Source organism: Heliangelus exortis, chromosome 9, assembly GCF_036169615.1.
Source record: "Heliangelus exortis chromosome 9, bHelExo1.hap1, whole genome shotgun sequence".
In the NCBI taxonomy this organism is placed as follows: domain Eukaryota; kingdom Metazoa; phylum Chordata; class Aves; order Apodiformes; family Trochilidae; genus Heliangelus; species Heliangelus exortis.
The window spans coordinates 9,212,736-9,233,229 of record NC_092430.1 but is presented as its reverse complement, the minus strand read 5'-3'; the positions used below and the strand labels follow the sequence as shown (position 1 = coordinate 9,233,229).

General features: G+C 45.8%; 2 protein-coding genes across 8 annotated transcripts in view; one reads left to right on the top strand and one right to left on the bottom strand.

Moving 5' to 3' along the window:
- Window positions 1-436: 436 nt before the first annotated feature.
- DBR1 (debranching RNA lariats 1) lies at window positions 437-11,409 on the bottom strand. Its single transcript, XM_071751999.1, has 8 exons — window positions 11,165-11,409; window positions 10,963-11,087; window positions 10,790-10,870; window positions 9,188-9,273; window positions 7,711-7,935; window positions 6,432-6,512; window positions 4,815-4,960; window positions 437-3,876 (listed from the first exon to the last, which is right to left on the bottom strand). Exons 1-8 carry the CDS (start codon window positions 11,359-11,361, stop codon window positions 3,204-3,206), a joined length of 1,614 nt encoding a protein of 537 aa, XP_071608100.1. The 5' UTR covers window positions 11,362-11,409; the 3' UTR covers window positions 437-3,203.
- A 3,037-nt stretch (window positions 11,410-14,446) lies between these two features.
- The window catches only part of PPP2R3A (protein phosphatase 2 regulatory subunit B''alpha), a 60,553-nt gene continuing 54,505 nt past the window's right edge, over window positions 14,447-20,494 (top strand). For 6 of the 7 annotated variants that reach the window (XR_011727435.1, XR_011727434.1, XM_071751989.1 and 3 more), the window contains exon 1: window positions 14,448-14,646. The gene's annotated coding sequence lies outside the window, so the exon portion shown is untranslated. Of the gene's footprint in view, window positions 14,647-20,494 lie in introns of all 7 variants that reach the window. The other variant, XM_071751984.1, reaches the window with a different exon arrangement.

Below are 20,494 nucleotides of genomic sequence, written 5' to 3'. Positions count from 1 at the left end.
TTTACGAGTTGTTGAGAACTGGTTACTTGGACACCATCTTCATCTGGACACAGGCAGAACCTTCCCCTTTCCATCCTCCACCTTGCTGCACACAAAACAGATGGTTGTGGCTTCTTGTTTTGTCACTGGTTTCGCTGCTTTCATGAATTTCTTTGGGTTCAGTTTTTGCAGAAAACACCCAGCAAAAAAACAGGACTTTGCTCAGATTTGCTGCGAACTTCTACAAGATCTGGTATTTTTGTACTGTCCCCCCGTGTTTTAAATATTGAGGCACATAGATACTAATTTCATCAACTCGGTGCTCTTGGAGACAGCAATAAATGGGGGAGGAAGGATAGTAAAAACAGCAGAGGTCAGGTACATGCTCCTCAAGGTAAACACAGGGTTGCCAACTGTTAGCAATTGCAGGAGATAATGGGAGCACAATAAACACAAGTTGACTTTAACAGTTTTTAATATTTAAAAAATACTTCGCTTATGAAAAAAACTATAACCCCTTTTTTCTCCAAGTATATTAATAACATGCTTGGAACAAAATACCTGTGTGCTGGCCTGGAACAAAGCAGGTGAACACTCTTCTCAGGCACTTTACAGGCAAGAGCAAAACCATTTTTAGATTGAGTGCAAGTCTTACATACTGAAAAATCTGTGATATGAGAGGGTCGAACAGAGAAATGTCTTCAGATGTTTCTCACCAAGATGCAGAAAGTCCAAAGTTTTCAAAAAGATGCTCAAGGTTCTTTTAAAAAGAGGGCTGAAGACTCTGGGTCTTAAAAGCTTATTAAAATTTGTCATCCTTTTGTAGTGTTTGACATATTTTTTTTAGTACTTAGTCTTTACTGGAGAAGCTTCTAGTTTAGAGCTTCAATTGGATTCTACACGCAGCAGAGGACCAATCTCAAAGAGAAAATCCCTAATGGGATGGGAGCACAGTAGAGGACACTTCAAACTGCAAAAGGGGGTGAACAACTGCAAGAAAGGGCACAGCAATTCTATACAGATCAGGCACGGTGCTCTACTCAAATTTTGAGTAAATTGTATTTTAATAACTGCACTCAGTTCTGTAATGCTGAAAAAAAAAAAAGTTTAGACTCAGAAGTTAGTATTCCATCTTGTCACAGTATCCTGCTTACTAGAATACCAAAACACATTTATCAGAAAGGGGGAGACATGGGAAAACACAGGACAGAAATGTTTGCTTTAGAACTATATGAAATCAGACTAAAAAGTCTATTACATGTAACCTACCTCTTCTGCTCCAGTTCACAGATCATCTGACAGCTAAATGCCATGGCTCAGATTTCTTGGGAGATGAAGTTCATAAACCAATTGATACTTAAAATACTTTATTTCCACTACAGTCTTCAGATCAAAAGGCATGATTAAGATTTGAGCATTGCAGACCTAAAGCCCTAAAAGATGCTCAACTATCTTCAGTAATCTGATAGTTGGCACCTACTTCAGATAACTCAAGGGTTACACCAAATGACTCCATTTTTCCTCACATCTTACCACAGTTCTCTGTGGTGGGTGTTTGGACTTATCAGCAGGCATGGAGAGATACAGGAGCAGTACTAAGGACCCAACTCATCATTTATTAAGCAAGACAGCATCCTTTGGGAAAAAACCAAACAAAACAATATTAATGGCATCAACCCCACTATTAAAGCTGCTAATCAGAACTGTGGGGAACATTAATTTTCTAAAACTTGAATAAGTATCTGCATTTAGTTTTCTAAGTGAACTGCTGCCGGGAGAGGAACCAAGAAGAATCCCAGAATGTGGAAGTGATTTTAAAGACTGCAGTCTTGACTATGAAGTCTTTCTCCATTATGTGACTCACACTCACTCAGCTGTTTCACTCTGTCCAGTTTGCTGCTCCTGTCAGGATGCTTTCTCCTCCACGATGCCTGTGTCTTGAAGAATAAAATTTCACAGGAGCTACCTCTGCTCTCTAGGGCAGCACAGTCATGAGGGAGTCCCAGTCTGGATGGACTCTGAAAGCTCAGCACAGAATGTCAGCAGAACTTGACTGCGAGACCAACAAGTCTAATGGCGTAAGTTCTAGAAAATGTTCTTGCGCTGTCATGTTCATGAATTTATTATGTTTGTTACCCTCACAACCATTTAGGTCAATGAAACACAATTTGTTTGCTAATAATTCAGGGCAAACTAGGATAGTAAAAAGAAAACTTCCAGCTTCCAAGAAGATCTATATCCTGGAAGTTAACACTCTCTCTCAGCTGAGTTTTATGAAGGTACGATGGAAGATCCCAAATCCAGTTTTAAGAATTCTGGAAGTTACACACTAATGAAAAAAAGTGGCAGGAGAAAACTTAAGCTAAAGATAACAGCAGGCATTCTACCTCAAGCAACTTACCAAGTTCAATCCCCTTATATGAAAATACAACACAGCCTTAACTAGTAAGAATTTAGACAGTGATGATGCCCATTTAGGGAGGTATTCATCCTGACTACCTGAATTTTAACTTTAAGACATGGTTCTCAAGTTCTAAGAAACAGCAGACAAGTGAGTTTTTAAAAACAGATGTGCTCCTCCATGGTCCCCTAAAATTTCAAATGAAGAGACTTCATTTCCTATCTAAACTGTAATTAAAAGCCAATACTGAACAAAACACATTGTTTTGTTTACAACCATGAAGTTTTTCTACGGCGTAAATATCACCAGAAACAAAAGATTTCACTCTTCTATTGCTGTTCTGCTATCATGGGAATTCTATTTCCAAGTTCACAGAGTTCCTAGATATGCTACACTTTGTATTAAAAGTTTAGTATAAAACAAGACAAAAAGCAATAAAATAAAACAACTCAGTCTTATAAGCCAGACATCCTCTCACTTTGACTTGAGTTATGGTTTAACAGTTCTTGTCAAACAAGCCTGTTGAATCCTGTCGAGCAGTACACTTGAAGATCTGCACTATACATTAATAACCAAGAACTGAAGCAAAATTAACTGATTATACACAAGCTTTAAATCCTTTAACAAAGTACTTTGTTGGCAAAGTCTTCTGACTCAGAAGTTTTATCCAGATAAATATTCTTCTCTGCATGAGGTACATTCAGCCTCTTCAGCTTAAGTAACATGAATAAGATCAAACAGCATTAAAAGCACAAGCAGTTCACTACAGTTCTCACCTCACAGAACGGTAGGGAGAGAACTTATTAATACACGATACAAAGTATTATTCTGTTTTATCGTCATCCTCTGCAGCATAGATCGCTTGATTCCTTCTCTTAATTTTTTTAACACCACTGTTGCCATTTTCATCACCCCCAATACGCTTTAATGGTCTCTCATTTAAACTCTTCTCTTCTGCCTGCTTGCCCAGGCCAGATTTTTCCACTTCCTCATTATTGGAGTCCGTAGCATCGTCAGACGATACCGCCATGGAATCCGGCATGATCCGGATGTCAGAAAAACTTGCAGAAAAGTCAGGGGGATGATCAGGGGAAGGATCTACGGAACATGTACTCAAATCTTCGTCCCCACCTTCGTCATCCAGCATTATTTCATCTGGATTAATGGATGAAAGTCCAGAATTATCTGTGTTATAGTCACTGGGTTCCTCTGCTGACCCAGTACTGTCCATCTCCTCTTCCTCCTCCTCATATTCACCTCGTCCCGAGCTCTCCTCTTTAGCTTGCTGGATCCTATCATTGATGTCAGTGAGGCCAAACTGGGCACAAAACTCAGTGGTCTGTGGATTGATGGTATGAACTGGTTTCACCTGTTTTTGGGGCTTGCTGGGATCATAACAAGCAGCTGTCAATGTGAAGTTACAAGGAATGGTGAGGTTATGATTCAGCTCTTCCAACACCTCTTTGATGGCTTCTTCTGTCACGCTGTAATCCCACCTAAATAAGGGTATGAAGTTTAAACATATGTACTAATCAAAAGGTATTTTCTGCTCCCTCTGCAAAGAGCAACTTTTAAGGAAACTCATTTTACAATAGGCACCTAATTTCTCCAACTACTTTTCAGGAAAGGATATTACCTTAGGTTAATACTGAGATTTGCCTCTCTGCACCAAGGACTTGTGTGTGATGGCAAACCACTCAGTAAGAATTCACCCACCCAGTCCCATCACCAGCCTAATTTTCAGTCTCACAGTACAACTGGCAAAATGAGCAGCCACCAGATATTTTTCACCCCTCAAATGGTGGTACCGAGGTTTGCAAAACAAAACAGCCCAGGTAGAGCAGTGAAGTATGCTCTGGTGCACGGGTCTTGTCACAGACTCACAGAATGGTTTGGGTTGGAAAGGACCTTAAATATCACCCAGTCCCAACCCCCTGCATGGGCAGGGACATCTTCCACCAGCCCAGGTTGCTCCAAGCCCCATCCAACCTGTCCTTGAACACTGCCAGGAAAGGGGCAGCCACAGCTTCTCTGGGCAACCCTGGGCCAGGGGCTCACCACCCTCAAACTAAAAGAATTTATTCCTGATGTCTAACCTGAATCTCCCCTCTCCAAGTTTGAAACCATTTCTCCTTGTCCTCTCACTACACACCCACGTCAAGAGCCCTACCCCAGCTTTCTTGTAGCCCCTTCTGGTATTAGAAAGCTGCTATAAAGTCACCTTGCAGCCTCCTCTTCCCCAGGCTGAACAACCCCAACTTCTTCAGCCTGGCTTCACAGGGAGGTGCTCCAGCCCTCTGATCACCACCCCCCTTCTTTTCCAAAGTATTTAGGAAGTCCTGCAGTCATGGCTGCAGAACAGAGAAACGCAGCAGGAAGTTTACTTCCAGGCCAGCCAAATCCCACTTTGCTCTCTGCCTTGCCTATGACTTACTTTGCATGGAGGCCATTGTTTTCAGGCATATTCCAGGAGCTCTGAGTGACATTAATAAGGCTGTTGGTGGCCTTGAGGACTGCAATCCACTCGGCATCATACTCCAGCGAGCCACCTGCACTAGGATCATGTTCTACGTCTATGATCTGGTCAAAATAACACAGAAACCAGACACATTATTTCTCTTGACATCAGAAACTGATTGAAGTCTCAAGTTTTAATTAAACAGTCTATAGCATGAAAGTAAGTTTCAAGTGCATTGAGCTAGAAATCTCCATCAAACCCTCTTCCATTACACAGAAGTCTGTAGCAATAGGGGGCTAAGAGAGGACTCATTACTAGTCAAAACCCACCACTTTCTAAGCAGAAATACATCAAGAACTGATAGCAGCAGTCATTCTGCTGTATAAACACCTGCCCCTAGTGCAGCAATTCAATTTACATGTTATGGTTTTGAAGTCTTTCAACAGCTGATGAACTGAAATCCAAATCACCTTGTCTTCAGTGAGACATTAGCCCAGACCACTCCCTTAGATGAATGACAGTAGCCAGGCTCTGATTTTAAATAATCCATAAAGTAATTCAACCTTGTAAGTTTTAGAAAAAAAAGAAAACCAACCAACCAACAACAACACACAAAAAACCAACCAAACAACAGGGTATACTTTAAATTGAAGCTACACACAAGTGGATCACCACACTGCTGGAGGTCGTATTACTCCAGATCAGTTTTGCTACAGGGTTTTCAGTCTGGCCAAGCACCCCAGTCTACCTTTGCATAGCAAAAGCCTATCCTCATACTCCCTCTCATCTTCAGAAGAAGCTATTGGGCAAACAGATCCCACCACACATCCAAAGGACAGAAAACAAATCATCCTCCCCTTAGGTTGACTATCAAAAGCTCTTTAAAGGAAGACTACTAAAACACTCAAGTGCATTTGAGGAAGAACATGCCATCAGCAGCTCCCTCTCATAGCACAGAGCTGTAGACTCATCCAGGAGGATTTTACAGCTGGCACCCCAGGCAGGCCACAGACACAAACATTGTTTCACTCCCAGTAAATCACTTTGGCACTCACCTTCAAAGTTCCCACAACCTACACCTCCTACTTGTCCACTACCCTTCCTCACCAAGACATGCACAGAACAAAAAAAGAAGCAGAGTCCTTTTCCTAGGAAGCCACACCAATTCCTGCTGGAATTCACAATACTGAAAGGGAACTGTCTGAATCATGAACAATTCATGAATCCAGATCTAAGAAAAGAGCCTCAAGATGGGCTTTCTTCTTAGGTATGCAATTTGTTAAAACACCAAGAGAAGATTAAATTCTAGTTAAAGGAGGGCTATGCCTCCAATTAAGTTAAGTACTTGTTCTAAGGAGGGAGCAAATGGATGGAAAAAACAAACACCAGGCCTGCATTACAGGATGCAAGGCATGCTTCTTTCAAGACAATACAATGCAAGGACCATCCCAAACATGCACTGTTCATAATTTCTTTCTTTCCAGCTCCTCCATTTATCAGAACTATTCTTCAGTTTGTACCTAATCACAGCACTCAGCATTTCAGACAAGTGAAGCACTTCAAAAGCAAAACCCCACTGCCCACAGTCATCACCTGCAAAAAGTCTCTGTGTGGCAGGCATTTATCCAGAGCCAAAAACTTGGTTGCTTTTGGTAGCTCTTCTTTGGAGTTTGTCTAGGAAACAAAATGTGTTAACACAGTTTATTAGCTATGAAATGACTGTTACCACAGTCATTCACTATTAAATCTGACCATCCTAAAGAAGTTATAGAGAGAGAGTTAAGGGCTAAAAGTCAGAAAAAGACTTTCTGAAATAGAAAGTCAGCATTATAAAACAGAGATGGAAGGACAAAGAGAAAGACAAGCTTCACTGGAAGTGTGACATGAAGCTGGATAGAGATGGCAGCAAGATAAAGCAACTTCCACACTTCATCCTAAAGCAAGGCAGTTAAGCACACCTAGGCCTGCAGCAAAAAGAAAAGCTTTAACATAATTGAAAACAGGCTTGTTAAGTCTAGAAGCTCCAGAGTCACTTTTTTACAGCTAAATAATGTGCAAATAAGAATAGCACATCACACCTCTTTCAGGAGTAACTCGAGCCAAGAGAGTTTCCATCTACAGGGGCTGGTTTTTAGCTTTACCCAGACCAGCAGACAACTCACCTGCCAAGCCTTACTACAGGCATCCTCCCACCCCGAGTCAACCACAATCTTCTTTTCAGTCACTTCTCTACCACCTTGTTTTAAAGTTGTCTCCTTCCCCAATAAAGTGGGAAAGATTGCTTTTCTAGAAACTTTAGAAGTTTCAGGTGGAGTTATGTCCCCTGTCCCTGAACAAGATGAAGTACTCACTCCACTGATCTGTTACATCTCTGTAGCTTAGGTTAGCTGGTAGTCTTCCTGCCACTTGATATAATGTGGCTTGAGCTGAGTTTTACAAACTGAGCAAAACCATTAAGAATTTGCTTTTCAAGACCTGCACTGGAAGTCTAAAATATGCTGGCGTAGTGAAATGAGGCAATCAGGTGTTGCTAATTACGAGGTGGGAGGCGTGAGCTGGTGTTAAGCCCACCTGTGCCCAATTAGGGCTGACCCCAGCTGCACATGGGCAGGATTGGGGGGGCCAATAAAAGGTGAGGCTTCAAACTCCCAACCTTGGCACTGGGCTCTAACCCAACTGCGCCACTGGAGCCCCCCCACCTTTTATTGGCCTCCCAATCCTGCTCATGCGCAGCTGGGGTCAGCCCTAATTGGGCACAGGTGGCCTTAACACAAGCTCATGCCTCCCACCTCACAATTAGCAACACCTGATTGTCTCATTTCACTACATGCTGGAGACACACACACTCTTGATTTGCCACTCCCCCCTTTACCTGGTGTTGCATGAAAGCTGCAAATTTAACGTGAAGATGTGCTGAGAACCAGTAGGTGGGTTTCAGGTGCTGCAGAAGCTCTGAAGCTGCAGGGCTTCCTAATGTGTTGCTTTCCACCTCTTGACGGAAGAAAGACTTCATTTTAAGCAGCTGTTTCTTGTTTCCATAGTGATATATGCTCCTTGGCCAGTCGTGTGACATAAATATATCAATGGGATGCTTCAGCTGTCAAACCAAAACGCACATGGTGTAAATTAAAACTTCCTTACCATGTGAGCTTTAAAATCACACAGCAAAGGTGGAACAAGTGGAACATGTTCTACCTCAGATTAACACTGAGTTAGCTGTGACCGAGAACTCCATATTCAAAGCAAGTATGTGTACCACCAAGCCCCATCTTTCAAGAGGCCTTGGAAGTTGTCAAGAAACTTGTCTCCATGGTTCGTACTTCACTTCCTTGGGACAGTCAGCTGTGGTTTATATGTACTGCCTTATAAAAGAGATGGTACCATCACAGTGTCAGGCACTCAGATTTTTAAATCACAGCTATAGAACAAGTTCTTTACCTATAACCAAAGGCACCTGCTTCCTCACAAAATGTTTTAAAGCTTTAAGAGGCGTAAGTGCTAAGCACAATATTCCTCCTCAAAGGAAGCACACCTCTGAAGTCTAACCAATGTCTCAAGTGTGTTGTTTCAATATTCAGCATATTCCCCTCAACTGCATCAGAACACACTCCTAACATGAAACCCAAGTCCATGTAGTAAGAAATTTAGAGCAAAAAGCAACTATTTACAGTGACAGCAAACCATCTTTATGCTATGTTCAGAACCCCTATGTCTACTGAGCACTTAGGTGTGCAACAACAACCCAAATAACCATTCACAAGCTGTTCATAAATCCACGGGCTCATACCACAACCTCAGCCAAGCAGTGCAACCCTTGCAACAAAGCAAGGAGTAGGTAACAGCTCCAAAGCATAGGTAATCTGTCCTTTGAATTTCTCACCCTGGAGTCAAAAATACTCCAACCACAGAGCTTTAAGATCAGCTTACTCACCGCTGGGCCAATTTTGATTAGTTACCTTTGTATAAACCAGCTTGCACCTAGCATCTACCTTCCTAATGCTTAACATGAAGTTGGAACAGAGGTGCAGAGCTAGAGTACCTTCCATTCTGCCAATTTTATCCAACTGAAAAAGCACCACCAACAAAAAAAAACCCAAAACACTCCTGCCTGTGCCTGATGCAGATAAAACATGCACAGCTACACAAAGGGTTGGAGGACACACTCAGCAGGAACAACAGTGGAGTAACACCCAGCATAAAATGACCTGTCCAGAGTAGCTTGGAGTTGTTGCTAAGAGCTGCAACAGGGTACTTGTTCAGAGTAGCTTTACCATCTTACTTCTATATTAATGAAAACTGTTTACCACTGCTTAAAAACTAAATAAATATATATTTCATTTTTCACTCACCTGCTTGAGTTTGAAGACTTCGATATTCCTCACATGGTAAGCGCTTCGGATTGTTTGCTGGTTGTATGGTGGGCACTCAAAGTGGCCTGCAGCATATAAAAAGAGTATTGCCTAAATCTGTAGTTCCCTCCTACCACTGCTGGCAAGCTAGCTTCTCGTGGTCACACAGACACCCACAGCAACCCCAAACACAAGGCTGTCAGTCATCAAAGGAGATCCTGCGTTTCCTTAAACCAACAGGCTGCTAACATTTCACAGGCAAGGCAAACATGTTGTAAAAATGTGTCCACAACAATAAACATTTCTTCCTGTTCTGTGTCTTATTTTCAGAAACACAGAGTGTAATGTGTATCATTCAGCTGAGGATAAAAAAAAAAGTTCAACTCCAACACTTAAACCTCAAGATGTGTTTGAAATGAGTAACTTTTGGCAGAAGGGTTTATGTGCTTAACTCCTGAATGAGGTTTTGTGCCTGAGTTACTTCCCCACGCCCCTTGCCTTCACAAGGGTTGCACAGCTGTGAAACATCTGTACAACTAATACCATGGCTCTGCATGCAAACGTGCTGCCACTGCCAAAAAACATCAGGAAAACAGGAACAAGCAAAAGCTGGGTAGTGAGAACACAGTGAGTGGTCAGTAACCAAAATGTAAGCTGGGATGCAACAACTCAGAAAGAGGTACAAGCTAAAAGATCACAAAGCACTGCATGAGATCTGACTCCTGACTCAGGCCACTGAGGCTGACTTTTCATGTTTGAGTGTGCTGCCACCAACCACAAAACCACAGCTGAAGAGATTCAGCAGTAGCTGAAACATTCCTGTAACTGCCCACAGCCACCACAGGCTCTGGAAGCACAAACATGTGCTCTGTCAAAAAGGATGCAGTCTGCAACTTTGCCTTTGGACAAGAAGCCTGAAGGCCGAGCAGAATTCCTATTTACTTTTAAAAACGAACAGAATAATTACCTTTTTGGCAGTAAGTGTTATTGTCAAAAAAGTCTCATCTCCCACATGCAACATTCAGGTATACAAAGTGTATGATTGGTAACAACAAATTTAATTAGCACTGATAGGTATTAGAAACTGGTGTTCCAGAAAACTAATTCAGTAGTTTGCAGGTTGAAAGCAGCGAGGTTCTCTGAAGCAGTATGTTACAGAACATAATATCAATGTACAGTAATTGCAAGTAAGAAACCATGCATTGAGGATATCAGAAAGACTAAAATAACCTCAATTTGCTGAGCCCAGGTGTCATCTGTGGCAAGCCTCTTCCAAGGATTAACTCTTGAATACACATATCTATAGCCAGGAGGAACTGATCTAGAGATGTACTGACACTGCCTCAGCTCAGGACAGTACATTTTGTACGTGCTGTAAGGACACTACCATGGAAAAATCAAGACTGCTCCTACAACAACACCACTCAAAGGGCACACTGCTTCCTCCTGTGGTGGGCAGGACCCATCCATCCGACTCATCCATCACCTCCAGAAAAAAAAAAAAACCAAAACCCGCGTGCTAAACCAAGCGAGGCTACCAGCAGAAGTTGGATCGGAAAAGAGGGACAGCCAGACCCCCCTCCCTGCTCTGCCCCGCCGTACCTTTACGGTAGTCGTGAGACTTGAAGATGCCCGAGATGCCGCCGATCCTCACGCCGCGGAACCGCACCACGCCCGCATAACCTGGGGGAGACGGGAGAGCGGATGGTCACGGCGGAGCCGGGAGAGGAACCAGAGGGGGGAAAAAGGCTGCAGGGGGCCGGCGGGGACCCTACCGAGGTAGTAGATGTTGGGGGCCACCCACCCGCCGTAGGGCAGCTCCTGCAAGTGGTTGGACGCCTCGTGGTTCCCGCCGATGAACACCGTGAGGACCGGGGCCTTCTTCTCGCCGGAGTAATACCTGCGGGGACACGAGAGCCGCTGTAGCGCGGCGGGACGGGACGAGACCGGGCGGGACAAGGCCGGGACGGCGCTCACCGGTAGAAGGTCTGCATGTGTCGGTACTTGGCGGGCACGGCCATGCAGCGCAGGTCCGCCTCGTTCCGCACGGCCTGGAAGTCGCCGCAGCAAAGCAGCAGGTCGGGCCACACGTTGTGCCGCCGCTGCAGCAGCTCCAGCGTCTCGTACATCTTGTCCAGGGCTCCATGGCAGCACCCCGCCACCGCCACCTTCATTGCTATTGCTGCTGCCGCTGCTCCTGCTCCTGCCGCCTCTCCCACACCGCGCAGGCGCCGCGAACACCTTCCGCCTCACCGCCCGCCCCCCGCGCCTGCGCCGAACCGGAGCGCGGCCGGGACCGGAACCGCTGGCTACCGCGGGAAGGAAGTTTCGGGCTTCGGCTCCTATGGAAGGCGCGGCCGCCTCACGGGAGCTCCAGATCAGTCTCCGCGACGGAGAGCACCTGGGGACGCGCCTCCCCCACCCCCGCGGCCACTGGCGGCCGGTGCAGCCCTTTCCGGTCCGAGATCACCCACTGGCAGACCGGCCCCTGGTGCTGCTGCGCTCCCTGCCTCTCTCTGCCCAGCACGGCGGGGATTCGTCGCGCCAGGGCCCCGCTGCGCTGCGGAGAGGGAAACCGCTACGGGGAGGGGCGCAGCGCCTGGTGGTAAAAGCAGAAGGGCCGACACACGCAGGGGTGAGGAAGCGGCTATAGCTTCAGCCGCTGGGCGGGAGGACCCTCAGGGGCAGGAGCGGTGTCTGTGCAGGCTGCCGCCTGGTGTTTGTGCCAATAAAAGACCCGCTGTGGGTTTGCAAAGGACACACCGTCCCTGCGGTGCCTTTGTCCTGCCAGTCCGGCATCAGGCAAGCAGGGGTTTTAGCATAAGCGAACACTGGCTTCTGGTACCTCCCGAAAAGGAGGGACAGTGGGTGCCTTCGGCAGGGCAGTAGCTGGAGGCGGGGTGAGGAACCGAGCACCTCCCCTTGACTGACAGTCCTCGTCTGGATGGGCAGTGAACTAAATGGCAGTGTGGCTTCTGTATGTCACGTAATAAAACCACTCCAGACTCTTTCCACTGTTTAGGTTATTTGGTTTTTTTTTTAACAGTCTTGAGGGACTGAACAAAATTACAAGGCCATAGTTAAGCATGAATTTGCTATGCCTTAGCCTGTAATTATGGAGCCAGGCAGACATTCCTGTTCCCCTATGGTAGCAATTATTACATAATGGCCTCCCTTCTGATACTAAGAAAACATAAGTGTTCTCCAATATCTTTCATAATTTCACAATGTTGGGTTACTGTGTGTTCTTTGAGGCTCTTGGCCAAGCCCAGCTGAAGTGAAGGGGAAAGTTCCTCAGGCTTTCAAACTCCACAGCTCTTCGGAGTAGAAGTGCACTTGGCTTGGCTCTGGCACTGAGTCTCACTGGACAACTTGTTCAGTCCAAGGCATCCCCAGGGAATGCTTTGCAGTATCTCCAGGGAAGAACAGCAGCCCTTCCTATTAGCCATGTCTCAGCCTTCCTCAAAGAAAAGAGGTGAAAGACAGCAAAAGTCCACAAGTCTCTGGAAGATACCACCTTACCCAAGCTACTCCATCCTGGGGGGCTTCCAGAGGCTGCCAGCAGGTGCTTCTCCTGCCTACCCAAATTCATCCCATTAGCCAGGGTGCACTGATGCTGTAACTGCAGTTCTGGGGTTTGTTAGCTCAGGCTCATTTCTCATACTACATGGAACTTACTCCCAAGTGAACTGGTCATGAGCAACAAAGTATCTCAGGTTTGTTTATGTTGTACCATTTTAGTATTTGTACACTATTCATTCTACATCTCAACATCCCTAATTCAGCTCTGGGTGTTCACTGAGCAAAAGTGCTCTGAACTTCCCACAGCCCAACCACAAAAGGCAGCAGCCATGCTGCTATTCACAGGGTAAGTACTAGCAAGTTAATGTTTAATTATGTTATTGTTATTTTATTCAACCCCTTAAGGCTGTGTAAAAAAACCAAAACAAGTGACTGAGTCCACCACATGACTAACATGTGTGGCCACAGACTGGGCCTTTGCATTCACAGTCCCCTTGCCCTGATATGCTCCTGCATGTCTCTCCTGTCTGGATGCCCAGCCCTACAAGAGGGGACCTGCACTTCTCTGAAGTGACTGAACTTGTGAACTTGTGTGCAGCAGGTGAAAAAGCTGTGAGACAAAGAAGGGACAGTCCTGAGAAAGAGGCTCAGGTCAGTGCATTGTACAGGTGGGAGGTCTTTGCCATTTTGGCCATTGCCCACCTGAATTGACCAGTGATAATTTTTTCCCCCTGATCTAACTATGGAAATTTAGACTTATTTTTTCCTCTCCAAAGAAATGAGAAGGAACAAAAGGCACCCTCTAAGGAGCTGCAGATGACAGGGTTGTTTCCCTTACCTCTTGAGAACAGCATGGAGAGGGATAATTTCCTGTCCAGCGGTTTCTAGTGGTTTTAGAATACACTAAAGGATTTCTAGCACATTTAGAACATACAAAAATTAAAAGAAACAGCAAAAGGGGGACACCTGTAGCTGACTTTTGGGAAGGCACAGCATGGCTCAGGAGGTGGGTAGAAGGAAGAAACTGTGGGAGACAGTGCATGTGTTTGTGGAGACGCAAGAGACAAATATTCCATGTTCCTGATGAGATGCTCCGATGTCCCTGTGAGCCACGAGAGAGCGTGGGGTCGCAGGCTGATGTCCACGTGTGACCAAAGGAAGACACTGTCTCGGCCACCTTCACAAGACTTACCTGCAACAATGTTTTGATGTCTCTGGGCACCTCCACTCCCCAGGTGTTTATTGTGGCAAAACGCGCTGCAGACTCAAGGCCCGCTCCGGGCCCCGCCACTGAGCTCAGGCGGCAGTTGCCTTCCCCTTGAGCTTTGCCTCTTTTCCTCCTCACGTTCCCCGCCGCACCTCTCGCTCCGTGCGCTACTCACGGCCTGGGGCTGAAAACCCGCCCGAGACGAAGGGTGAAGCGAGGCGCTGCCGCATTTCCCCAGCGTCTGAGGGGAAACAACAAAACCCACGGCACGAGACGCTGCGTCTCGGCGAACCGCAGGGCCGAGAGGGCTGAGGGAAGCGGCGGCGCTGGGGCGAGGGCCCAGCGGGTGGCGGGGTCCCGGTCTTCTCCTCAGGACGGGATTCGGGGGAGGGCACCGGTAGGAGAGAGACGGGCGCGGTGCGTGCACGCGCGGGCAGCGGGGGCGCGCGGGAGCCGTTCACACACACACACACACCCCCCCGCAAACGCATAAATCCCGCCCCCCCCCCCCCCAGGCCTCCCTCCGACTTCGCCGACTCCACCGCCGCTGCCTCCTCACAGCCCGGACTCGACCTGCGCGACCGGCACCGCCCAGCCCGCCCGTCCGCCGCGCCTCCGGGGCGGAGTTCCCCCACCGCGCGGAAGGGGCCGGCCGGGGCGGGCGGCAGGCAGAGTGTGCCCGGCGGCGGGAGCAGCGGAGCCGGCATGAGACGGGGCGCTGCCCCGGCGGGTAGGTGTGAGGCGCCGTGAGGCGGAGAGGGGGGGGTGGGTTGGGTGGCGACGCCGCGGCGGCGGCAGCGCTTGCGGGGCCTGAGGCAGGCGGCGGGGCCGAGCGGGCGTGGAGCGGGCGCCGGTTCTCGGCGGCCAGGGCAGCCGTTGCTCTCCTCAGGGCCCGGCGGCGGCGCAGGTGTCGGTCGGGCCGGTGCTGAGCCGTGGTCCCGGTGCGGTGTGTGTGTGTCTCGGAGGTCGCAGTGCCGGCGCTGACAGGGTCCGGGCGGGAGCTGCGGGGCGGGGGATTACGGGGAGCGGCGGGGGTGTTGCAGGGAGGGTGTCGGGGCCGGGAGGGCTGAGCCGCCGCCGTCTGGGAAGCAGCGATTGAATGGAGTTACCAGGTAACGCACAGGGAGGAGGAGGAGGAAATACTTCTCGCATCGCCTGCGTGTAAGTTATGGAAACCACTACTACGACGCGGGGTTGTGTAAGTTGTGGAAACCACCAGTACTGCGTGGTGTGGTGGAGGCCGAGGCTATAAATTTTCCTGAAGGAGTTTTGGCAGAGTGCTTGAGAGGCATATAGCGGCTTTAAGCAGAGTGATGTGGGTGTAGTTTCCAGTTCAGGATGGCTCGGAGCTGCTCGTTGTTGTAAAGCTGGTGGAGGTTCACCTCTGCTTAGGCTGTTCTGTTTTTGTGAACGCCTGACACTTGACTCAGGACCCTGGGTACATGGACCTTTAATCTTCTTCAAAGCAGCTCTTAATACGTGGTTGTGACAGTAGGATTTTTTTTTTTTTTCCTCCAAAAAGTATGTATTTATGAGAAAGAAAGGAAAATAGCTTTTTGGCTGCAACACTCCTTGGTTCACGGGCAGACTAATACGAAATTAAGCTGAGCATTAACTTGTAGGATTGAATAATGGAATAATTTACTGAAGGGTAAATTCCTTCTGGAGTAATTCTCTCTGAAGGTCGTAACAAACTGCACTCGTTTCAAGTAATGTAAATATTTTTAAACCCAGGACTAATTTTATTATCTCTGTTCTCCATACTAAAGAAGGAAGCCCTGGAAGATGTGCTGTTAGGTGCCCCCATCTTGCCTGGGAAGGCAGGCTGGCAGTGCAAAGGGCTGAATTCAAGAGAAGAGGAGGCAGGTAGTTTTTTGCTGTTGGTGTGCTGCCTGAAAGTCTGGGTGCATTTTCCTTGGGGGTGGTCTCATGACTCTGCCTCACTTGATCTGATGCCTGCTTCAGGTAATAAATTTTCCAGGGATTTCCTTAAAATGGCTACCTCTTCTCTTGATTATTTGTCTGTCTCTCAAGTCTGGTAGGTCTGCTCTTGCAGATTATGTAGGGGGAAGTTACTTTGGTAGGAATTTTGAGGAGGTTGTCAGTGCTATTAGACTTCTCTCAGTTTCATGGAATTGTGTATGTGATATCTACTGGATTCCAAGAGGTTGAATTAAGGCAGTGGTTTGGGTTTTGTTTCAGTATTTATGTATCTGGGAATGACTATTTACATTTGACTTGATATGAAAGAAGAAAGTTGAAGCTCTCTGATGATGGCATGTGATGGGTAGTTTCTACTACCTAGACCTTTGCAACCACTGTCATGTGTTATATTTTGTACTCTTAATTAAGTCACCGTTCAAGGTAGCCCTGGGCAAAGTGCCTTAAGTTAACGTTGACCAATGCATGACTGCCAAATACAGCAGACATTCACTTGTAAAGAATCTTATTTCATCTCCTTCAGCCTGTGGAGCAGGTGGTGAATATTGTGACTCAGGCAGTTCAAAAATCTCCATGGTGGACCCCTGTGTTCTGGCACTGCTCATAGCCCAGGAGGTGTAAATATGATGCTGCACAGTGGAATTTGTGTTTTCTCTTTTATTATGGTGAGAACCTTTCCTTCCTCTGGACACCCCTTTGAATTATACAGAAAACAGACTGAACAGTAACTCTGAATTTGGTGCACTGTGGTCCAGTAGAGAAGTTGCTCTGCAATCTCACTTCACTTCCATTGTATAAATGTTTCCCAATGCTGTCTTTACTTAAATGATTGCATGTTGCTCTTCCCTCAGAAGACTTTTCTGAAGACTAAATGAGAGCTTGGATCTTGTGTTCCAATAGTGGCAGAAACTGGGATGCAAAGCAGAACTGTGGAAGGGAGGCAGCTGTCTTAAAGAACTGCTTTCATGCATGTTACAGGACAAGCTTTTTTCCATCAGGCCTCATGTTGTGTGTCTACTGCTGCCTATGTGTCTGAATCTGATTTGTAGGATGTCTGATCTACAACTAAGGGCAGTTGCAACTGAGCTGGTGCTGTGCTTTGACCTTATGCAACGCTCTCTATTGTCACCTAGTTTGGAAGATCAGGTCTTGAGCTCTGAAAACTGGTGTATTCTCTCTGCCCCAATCCTTGCAGGGTAAAATGGGGATAATACTGGGAAATAAGATCATGCTTCAGTAGTGTGTACGTGCTGTACTGATGGGGAAGCTGATAATTCTGACTGCAGAACAGTGCATGAATAGGGTGCAATAAGCAACACCTGAGGTCACATGTAGCAGTGTCAAAAATGACTTCATTTTAATGAATATTCAGGTTCACAACTGTGAACATTGCTGTTCTCTCAATTAGAGTGAGAGAACCTTTATGTTTATCTGGTTTTCTGTTTCTTGTGCGTACTGCTTGTTTTTTTTAATATGCCTCCATTTAATAAATGCACAGGGGGAAAGAGAAATGAATGGAATTTTCTTTCTTTTTTGTTTTGTAAAGCTCCTCAGGTTAGCAAAGGTACAGGAGAAATTACTTCCTCTGTCTTACAGGCTAAAGCTATTTCAATGCCCCTTGGGTGGAGGGAAGGGAGTAGAAAAATTCTGTTTCCTTAAATTAGGTGTTGCTTTGATCAAGCTGATCTGTGCCTCTGGTGTGGCTCACCAAAGTCATCAGCAGTAAAAGCTGTAGCAGTGCCAAACTTGAAGGCTGGGGCATGCTGCACCTTTTGGCATTATTTGTTCCATTTCAACAGCTGCTCCTCTTCAGAGTGTGAGCTGGAGGCTGGCAGGAACAGGCTTGTGGAAGGGATGACTGGTGGAAAGGACAGCTTGCTTTTTACTCCTGTGATGATGCCTCAGAGGAGAGTGTGGGCTTGCAGCACAGAGCTGGAGAATTTCTCCCCAGCTTGGAGTGTGACAGGACAAGAAGCTTCTTCCCCCAGACCTCAGTGCTGCGTGTCTACTGCTGCTTATGTCCCTGGAGCTGTTTTGCAGAATGTCTGATGTACAAGTAAGGGCAATTCCAACTGAGCTGGTCCTGGGCTTTGACAATATGAAACACATTCTAATGTCACCTGGGTTAGAAGATCAGGTCCTATTGCTGACCCATGGGAGAGCTGTAGCACCCCAGCTGGGGCTGGGGCTGGGAATGGGCCGGGAACTGCAGCTCCCCTGGAGAAGTGGATTGTCACCTTAGACAAAGAGAACTTTATACCAAGAAGCTTGAATTCATGAGGAAGTAAGTGTATAAACAGTAATGTGATACAGATAAGACATGAAGAAGGGAAATAGGACAGCAGTGAGAAGTGCATAAGCTCTGAATAGATTAGTAATTCATTAATTTTTTTTTTTATTATTAAATTAAAAATTTATTATACTCTGCAGATCACAAACAGACAGCTCATCTTCTATAGGATAAATTTTATCCAACAAGGAATTTTCCAAGATCGTTTCAGAGAATCCATAACTTCAGTATCAGCAGTGGTTAATGACTAAGGGAATGCCATCTTGGACACAGCTCTTACTTTGTTAGCTTAGCAGTTTAATAAAATCACTCTAAGTCGTGCAAAGTAATTTGATACTGTTAATATTAAATTAACCAGTTACAGGGAGAATAAAATTATCTTCCTACTATGAAATTATCTTTTTCCATATGAGACTATAAATAGTCAAGAAACATCCTACTTAATCAAGCTCTTTCTAACCTCTGTCCTGAGCCTTGTTAATTACGTGCTTTTGAACCATGTGTTTTCTGGTTGGTCACCTTATTTTCTGTTGGCATGACAAAACTCAGGCTTATTCTTCCTATGACTTTTTTTAACTCATGCCTTGCTAAACTTCAACAGGTATGTTAATATACTGGGAGCTTGCTAATTGGGCTAAGGTTAAGTTATAGCTCTGTGTGGATGTGGGGCTGGAACAACAATTAGTTGGCAATTTATTTGTGCTTAACAGACTGGTGTTACGTGGAAAAAATTGTGTGAGCTTTTACTCTCTTGCTGTCTCATCTGTATAACTGGAAAACAGTCTCATGGGACACAAATTCCTGTCTGGTCAGTTTTAGTTCCAAGTCTCTGTGTAAAGGGAAACTTGAAGGAAGGTATTTCAGAAAAGCTGGAAAGGAGTGAAATCTTTATTGGTATTATTAGCTGTTCTCCTTCCCAGCTGATACCCTGTGGACAAGCTTTGTAAGGCCCATATGTGGGTTCTCTCCAACAGTTTCTACTATACTTGTCTCCAAAGACCCTGTCTACTGGTGTTTGTCAAGGGTATAGCAGCACTGGAATATAACACTGGGACTTAACCTGAGTAAGACTGCATTCACTAGCTGTCAATATTTTAGAACAATAGTTCAGTATTTAGTGCCAGTTTTATTTTTAAAAAGCAATGCAGGCAATTGCTCTTGATGCCAGCCCCAATCTTTGAGTGTTTGATATGCTTTATGTTGCTGCTGTAAACATCAAGAGGTTGAGTTGGGGGATATTTAAATTTTTCTTTAGAGTAGAACTACTGAAACACATTTCCTGATGTAAGAAATTTACTTTTCCAAATCCATACTGACTGCAAAGCAGTATTTACTGTCCTCTCATGGATGGTGGTTCTCAAGGTCATGTCTGCTTGGAAGCCTGCCTTGGTAAGTGCTCCCATTGCAGTGACCTTCACGGTTCACTGCAAGAATGCCCAAGTTCAGCTTCAGTTAAGTTAGACCATCTGAATCCAGACAACAAGAAGGGACAAACAAGCAAGAATTCTGCTGTTGCTGGATTTTTCAGACAGAGTTTCAGAAAGTTCTTTTCAAAGGAAACTAACTGCTATGGAGTGGGGTTGTAGCTTTTCCAGTAATTAATACCTGGTTAAAAGCATAGGAAAATCTGTCAGTTTTATTAGTGAAAAGTAATCACTAGTGAAATCCCAGAGGAATCTATGTTCAGGCTTGTGTTGTTCAACACAGTTATAAATAATCTGGAAGGGAGGCTGAGTAATGAAGTGTCAGTGTCTGCTGAGAATCACAAAATCAGGGTAGCAGGAACAAAAGGTGACTGGAGTTGCAGAAGGGTCTCACAGTACTTAGCTGTAGCCAAGTGGTACTTGATCCTAGCAGATATAAAACAGTGTGCATAGGGAGGAACAGCTAACTGTGTCTGTGCAGGGGTGAGCTCTTAAGAATCTGTGCCATTCAGGAAAGATCTTTTAAGCAATACAGATAAAACTCTGTGAAGCTTTTTCTGCAGCAGTCAGGAAAAAAAAAACAACAGGCAAACAGAAGTGACAGAAGCCTCTAGGAAAAGGAGCAAAATGGAATGCTATGGTGTAAATCCATGGTATGTTTGTGTAATGAATAATATACCCTACCCCCTCTCCAAAAATTCAGGGCACATTCTCACCTCTGCAGAGATTAGGGGAAAACACAGAAGAGCATGATTGAAGCAGCTATTGTGAAAAAAGGAACCAAGTAAACTGGGGCTTAGCCTAGAAAGTACATAATGAGGTGCAGGATGGATGAGAGGAGGGATTGTGATGGCCATCTGCAGCTATGGGGATACGAAGCAGTTGCTCCCTGTTTATTTTGTCACTCAAACATGGCAAGAATG